General features: G+C 35.7%; 1 protein-coding gene across 1 annotated transcript in view; it reads right to left on the bottom strand.

The window, feature by feature from the left end:
- Window positions 1–3,300: 3,300 nt before the first annotated feature.
- LOC126973055 (adipokinetic hormone/corazonin-related peptide receptor variant I-like) overlaps window positions 3,301–7,568 on the bottom strand; it is a 59,181-nt gene continuing 54,913 nt past the window's right edge. The window contains exons 8-9 of the mRNA XM_050820169.1: window positions 5,282–5,334; window positions 3,301–3,737 (exon numbers count right to left, since the gene is read on the bottom strand). Coding sequence (XP_050676126.1) covers window positions 3,576–3,737; window positions 5,282–5,334 — 215 coding nt within the window. The 3' untranslated portion in view covers window positions 3,301–3,575. The remainder of the gene's footprint in view (window positions 3,738–5,281; window positions 5,335–7,568) is intronic.

Genomic DNA, 7,568 nt, shown 5'->3' with positions numbered 1-7,568 from the left:
TAATATCATTGTGCTATAATCGTATGTTAACATTTATCTTCTCACGTTCATTAAATACACAGAACAGATTTTCTATTTTACCTGTTCTGTGATTAAATAATAGTTATATGCAGACGCCTATTTTTTTTTCGCGCACAAATCTTTTAGTTTGTGCTTAACTTTAAGGTTTGTAGCATCAACAGCTTACACGTGCGTCGATACGTCAGCCAGCAAGATAGCCATTTGGAATAAGTAATAATTTATCCCATGAAAAACCATGATAAACCCAGACAAAATATGATAAACCCGTTTTGTCATTATTATTATTGTGACATTTCCCAAAATTCCACGATGAGCTTGCACTAGGATCTAGTTAGTAACGCGAAAAAATACTATTACTACTGATTTACCAATGTCGCTGTTTATTGTGTTGTATAAGCCATCTGTTCTGATTGGTTGATGGAGTGGGTCTATATCCACTAGAGGCCTTAACTTTGTAAAGAAATATGTATTTATGTAAGTGGAATAAAATAAAATGGCTCGAATATTTTTATATTGGCCACCTGTGAAGCAATGATCATAATAACAGTTTTAAATACTAGAGGAAAAGTTGCTTTCCCACTTAACTAAAATAAAGTTAATATTTGTCGTTTACTTTTAGATAAATTTGACTTTTTTACTACAGATGTGTTTCAGGATTAATTGGAAGTGTCTCGCTTTCTCATGCCTAAAGGTCAGCAACGCTCCCGGTGCAACAAGCGTGCGTAACGGTAATCAAATTAAAAATAAATAAATTAACTAATTAATTAAAATAGTATATTGTGTAACTCAAAGGGATGACCGTTCAACAATTTCATGGTCAATCGACAACTTGTAGCACGAGTTGCATATACTATTTTGTATCACAACACGACGATTTATGTATTATTTCCGACTCCATATTTATTTGTAAATTTTTGTAACTTAAATTATAATTTTATTTATTAAATTAAACTGTCAGACGCGTCAAACTCAATTCAGTTGTGATATTTCGATTGTGTTTTTTTTTGTTATTATTTTAGCAATTTTATCTTAAGTTGCGTGTACTAAGTATAATTTGCGTGCGACAAGTAAACTTTTCGCACGCAAACAACATTTTAATTTACGAAAAAACTCACGTGTAATTTTAAAATGGGAAACGGCTCTTTTTCAACCGAAACAGCGAGCGCCGAGATACTATTTTTCCCGCATGAGTAATACAAAAACATGTGTGTCATTGTAATAAATCAAATCAAAAATTGCTTAGTGGATTTATAAAACATCTTTCACCAATAGAATAGTGTTTTATCAATGAGTATTGACTGTATTTGTAACCGACTTCAAAAAAGGCGGTGGGTCTCAATTCGTCGGTATTTTTCTTTTTATGTTTGTTACCTCAAAACTTTCGACTGAGTGAACCGATTTTTATAATTCTTTTTTTTTATTTGAAAGCTGGTGCTTCCCCTGTGGTCCATTGTAATTTGGTCTAGATCTGACAATGGCATCCATGAGAAAAATCATAAAAGATGATTCGATGATTCTTTTTTTATTGGAAAGGATATACTTTAAAGATAGTTTGGTGAAAGTTTGGTTAGGTTCTGAACTGAACTCTTCAGTTAAGCGCTTACGTTAATTGCTGCATTGAAAAATTTAGTATATCTGCACATATTTAGACAAGTTGTTAGTTAGTGTACTTCAAATTCACTAAAAAAAAAAAAACAATAACAAAAAACAACTGACTTCAAAAACACTATTCCAAAACAATAGATATAATATGCACTAAAAAGTATAAGGGAGGCCCCTACGTATTACAATAATATAAAACTATGTATATGATAAAAATACTTTCAAAAAGATCAGGCTTCCCATAATTTAAATTCAATTATCGACTTATCATCTCTCAGGTGACCCTAATGCTCATTTGACCTCCTCATCCACGAAAAAAATCAATTAAAGAAAACAAGGCATAAATAACATAAAAAATATTTATTTACACTTAAATACACCATACATTAATGTATACATTTTACACGATCATCATTAAATTTCTTTCGATTGGTTGAGTTATGTTAGGTCCGTACGTCTTTATAAGTATAATACACGAACAAATGTTTGCATTTTGGACATGCAAAGAGATAACTGCTACTTAAAACATGCTGAGGTACTTTCTAGATTACGGGCCCACGACAGCAAAGTTAATATAAGTAGAACATCTTCGTGAAATATGCGACACGGCCTTTACCGTAATTCTTCATCAATCATACACTATACATAACCAGAGAACCTCAGAGTTATCAAAAATTTCTCATTGAAATTACAATAATAAAGAACTTGTCCATATTTTTCTTTATATTGTTTCATTCCTTAAAAAGTTAACAGTCAAATATTTCTTTGTAAAAACTTATTACTTCAAATTTCTAAATTAATATTTACTTAGTGACGAATTAATTACAATCATAAGTAACAAATGTCTATAATACAAAATGTACAGCAAAATAGTCTTCTCTAAAACATCTATACGTCACGAGTTAGGGACCACTTCCACGAGCGAGTGATGGGTATTTCTATACGCATCACGACTTCATAAAACGTGCCCCCAGTCTCCATACGACGAGTGGCTTAGTGCGAGCAAAACGTCAACATGTTGTCACGCGGAATCATTGGAGAGCTGTCAAACGAACTCTTCAACAAATTATTTCAACAATTTGTTATTTTTTAAAGTGATAACCCTCCCTTCTGGGATTAATTATACAAACAAAAATAAAATTTTATGAACGATGCGGGACTCGAATACTGGCTGGAACTATTATTATTAAATAATAATAATAAATCTTTTAATTTCAGACAACTAGGATCCATTGTTAGCAAACTTATAATCTATTTGAGTTAGTAATTAATGTACGAAGGGACATTTATTTTTATTAAATGGCCAACATAGGGACAGGCCCCTCTGTCGCCTTCAGATAACTGTAACTACTGCCTCGAATTCGGCGGAGTAGACAAGCCGCTTTTTTACGTTGAACAGCGCTAAAGCTATCGACCTCTGCATGTGCAAACATAGCTAACACTCTACAAAAACGTGGCAGCTTCAACAGTGCTCTGAAGGCGTTGTTATACTGGACTCGCAGGGCGCTGTACGATTTATAAGTGTAGCACGCCCTCAGGCTACTCGAGTAGAGCAATATGACGTATAACAATATACGCTATATGAAGTATAGCAATATACGCTTTAAAAAATATATAGTAATGATACACTGGCGGAGTCGTCGCTCTCGCTCGTGGAGGGAGCGCCTTTGCACGGGATATACCTTTTGGAACTCTAGTGCAAATGAGTATATAAGGAATAAGTGATAGAGAGAGCAGATCCACCTTATGTCACACTCTCTCCGTCGATATGAGATTTAAAACTGTTATGTATGGCTGTAATAACATTTGCGGTTGCAAACCGCACTGCAACAGCACAAGTACTATACGCTATTTTGCGATAAAAATAGGATGGTGGCCGTATTGGCTCACAAGAACACTGCACATACAGTTAGTTCTACTGCTATTCTCTTTAAACATTTTCATATTGAAGTTTAACTCGTATGGCGTGTTTGTAACGTAAATATTTCTGAACTGCTCTTATTGTTCTCGTTAAGTTGTTCACTCCAGCAAGCTTGGGGGTCACTCACGCCACTTGGGGCTGTCAGTGACGTTTCCTGGTAGCCTCCGAAGTTGCACGGTGGTACCAGACGCTTCTGTGAAATAATTATATCGTTATATATAAACAGTTTGTTATTTTAAAATGATATTCCTCACTTCTGAGATTTAGTTAGCACAAATTATATTAAATGTTCTGCTGCTGAGTATGTAGGTAGAAGATGAAGTCCATGACTTTTGTATCAGTAGACTTGTCGCACGTATGCATGAGTGAAAATGAATGCAAACTGTTGAATCAATCTCTTTATATGATATTTCTAGGCTGAAATAATAAATATGCTTACTTTACAAAAGTTATGAACCTCAAAGGCCGGTGACGCTCATAATAATCTCTAGTGTTTTGTTGGTAAATAATAAGGAAGTCCCAGCCCCAAGTGTGGCCTTTACCAGAGGCTCCTTTGAACAGGATGCCGGCTAGATTATGGGTACGGCCCCTTTTTTCGCCGTGAAGCATTATTGTTTTTCAGTCTGAAGGGCGCCGTAGTTAGTGAAATTACTGGGCAAATGAGAAATTGCGTATGAAAAAAATTTCCATACAGAACGCTCCAGGTCTCACACTGCTGACTTCATTTGTAGTATACCTAGATTTATTATAATACCACTATAATGTACCCGTAACATTACAATATCACTAGAACCAGGCCGTTAAATTGTAAGAAATGAAGTCGATTGACAAGCTACGTTTAATTAAATATCACTAGTGAAATTATAATATCACGGTTTTGATATTATACCTGCGACATATATAAATCTTGTATTGTAAGTAGCTTTCATTTACATAATATATAATATATATCTACATTTTTTCTTTACATTTTTATGGAATAGGTCAAACACGCGAGGGCTTTTAAATTATTATAAGTAATAACATAAACATACTTTTTTTATAACAATAAAGGACGAGACGAGCAGGACGTTCAGCTGATGGTTATTGATACGCTCTGCCCATTACATTGCAGTGCCTGTGGGCGGCGGTGATCACTTAACACCAGGTGACCCGTACGCTCGTTTGTCCTCCTATTCCATAAAAAAAAAGTGCCACTCAGGATTCTTGTAAAACCCAAAAATTCTGAGCGGCTCTACAATTGCGCTCATCACCTTGAGACATAACATGTTAAGTTTCGTTTGCCCAGTAATTTCACCCTTCAGACAAAAACACAATAATGCTTACATATTAATGCTTAACGACAGAAAAAAGCGGCGCTAAGGGGCCTCCTGGTAAAGATATAATAATTATTTGTATCTTTCTATCTATCTGTACTTATAAATGAAGAGCCAGTTCTTTTTCGTTATGCTCCAGTAACTACTGAACTGATCAGAATAATACTTATACTATAAGATGCAGTGTGTTTCGAAGAAGGTTTTAGTATAAATTTGTTGTTGATTACTTATCCAGAACCTATTTTTTTTTACTTAGAATTCTATTACTTCAGTGTGAATGACAGCTACGTCTTATACTGGCAATATGTCAGACACTTTGTTAAATTGTGCATGCATTTGCTGAAAATAGAGGCTAACTTTACATCGCTTTTTATCTATCTAGGCGTATAAGCTATCAAAGATTTATTGCATATGTACTTACAATCTTTATCTTTTCGGGTTCCTTGCTCTTACTTATTGCCGTCACCAAAATACCTGGATCAAAATTATTCGCCATGTACATTCAGAAGTTGAATAAAGCTGCTGGGATTTATATAATTGTTGGCAAACTTTCTATTCCATTATTAAAGTACAGTGGTAGTAAATCTTAGCGTAATACCAATTAATATTTATGTAACTTTTGAATTCTCTGTTGGATTTAAGATAAACATATGGCAAATCTGTTTTGATTACAATATAACGCTTCGCCGGATCCAAAGCGGTCAAAGCAAGCCGGGCCAGACCGAGCCACATATCTCCAGGCCACGCCACACTGGGTAGAATCAATTAAATGCTTCAGTTATTATTAGTTAAGCCTACAATTGACTATTGCTAACGTTAGTTCGTTACGTTCATTCTAAGCGTATATTGTTAGTTCTAAAATAATAATAATAAGGAAAATAATCTATATTACGTCTATCAATCTTTTATAAATGCGTTATTTTTTTTGAATCCGTGTAATAAAAATGTTCGCAAAATTAAAACTGGAGTATATGTTGTGAATGTGGTGTCGCACCAGAATAGCACCACCCCATCTACTCCCGTGGGTGTCGTAAGAGGCGACTAAGGGATACATAGAATGGAGGATGGGAGCAGCATCCTTCCGAGAACTACCAACACCCACTGCGATCGCCAACCCACCTGCCAAGCGTGGCGATTGCGGCAGAAAAAAAAACACCTCAAAGATGAAAACAGACACTGAAAGGCCCCGGCCCCTAGTTCCCGGAGGCCCCGCTCGTGGTGGCCACGGTAGCAGCCACATAAGCGACTGGGCAGGGGATGCTAAGAATCCCCGGGTTTGGAATTGCTACCACTGACGACGAGTGTTGATAGACCGACGATCTGGTCAAGATCGCCGCAGTAGGTTGGATGAGAGCAGCGCAGGACTGATCGTCATGACGATGTTTGGGGTAGGCCTTTGTCCAGCAGTGGACGTCTTCCGGCTGAAATGATGATGATATGTAAGTATGTAAGACATGTATGACAACGCAAAAAAATTTGTAAAAAAAAGTTTTAGATATCTTTTCGGTTTATTTGTATGTTTGTGAGTGTATCACGTTTAAGCCACTTACAGGGATGTGAAATCTATTGAAAAATTTTAAACTTTCTTTGGAGTAACGTTTCATGTTTATACCATCAATAGAGGTTTACAGAATCTAAAGATATTCATTAATCATAAAATTTTGTTAGTAAAAGCTAATATCTTTCGTCATTTCCTCTTCTGGAAGCTTTTAATTTGCCCTGCGTATTTCCGTTTACTCCGTTTTACATTCTAAGCGCAATAGGCATTAATTTTTACTGTGAAAGCCAATGCTGAAAGGGTTATTAAAACATTTTTGTTATTATTAATTGTGTTTGGTAAAAGAAAAGAGACAACATCCGGCTCCACAACAATTAGTTCATTAAACGGGCTTTTAATTACATTGTTTCGCAAAATTATTTTTTAACAATGTTTTATACGTTGTTAGTTTAGGAATTATCATTCGTTTTCAATTTAAAGGGCTAATGTATTATCAAAATTATTTATTTGTGCATCATAAATGGATTGATATATTTATTTTCATCCGATGTTTTTTAAGGTGTTTAAGATGTTTATTTTTTTATTAATTAAAATAATCGTCATTCAGTATATCAGTCAGCAGGTATCCCAAACTTATGAAGATTCCAATTCGCAATTACCAGGCATCTTGTATATCAATTCAAATGACAAATTTTTTTTCACTGTATTTACCACAGACATAGTTTCAAGTAGATAACGCAAATCTCTCCGTCTGTACGAAAACCAAGCGTGCCCTTTTTTGTACCTACTGTGACGTCGTTAAAAATGCCAGTGCATCGAGCCTAACGTTTAGCCACTCACCTCATCATTAGTTGACGTTTTCAGTAAAAGTCGGTATTGCTTATTACTAAAGTCAAAGGAATAGCATTGCTCCTCTTTTTGACACTCGAAGTACATTCACTTGCGGCATCTATTTGGATCCATGGTATGGATCCAGGTCTGTGGTATTTACATAATTCCACCTTCGCACGACACGCCACAAATTAGGATATCATCCCCACCATCTGGATGTGTGGCGGTCCTCCACAGTGCAGTTTTCAAGGAGCTTTCTTCCACGTACTACAAAGCTGTGGAATGAGCTTCCTTGTGCGGTGTTTCCGGGACGATACGACATGGGTACCTTCAATAAAAGCGCGTACACCTTCCTTAAGGGCTGGCAACGCTCTTGTGA

Source organism: Leptidea sinapis, chromosome 28 (assembly GCF_905404315.1).
Source record: "Leptidea sinapis chromosome 28, ilLepSina1.1, whole genome shotgun sequence".
In the NCBI taxonomy this organism is placed as follows: Eukaryota; Metazoa; Arthropoda; class Insecta; order Lepidoptera; family Pieridae; genus Leptidea; species Leptidea sinapis.
Note: the sequence above shows the minus strand (reverse complement) of the source record. Positions and strands in the feature narration are given on the sequence as shown.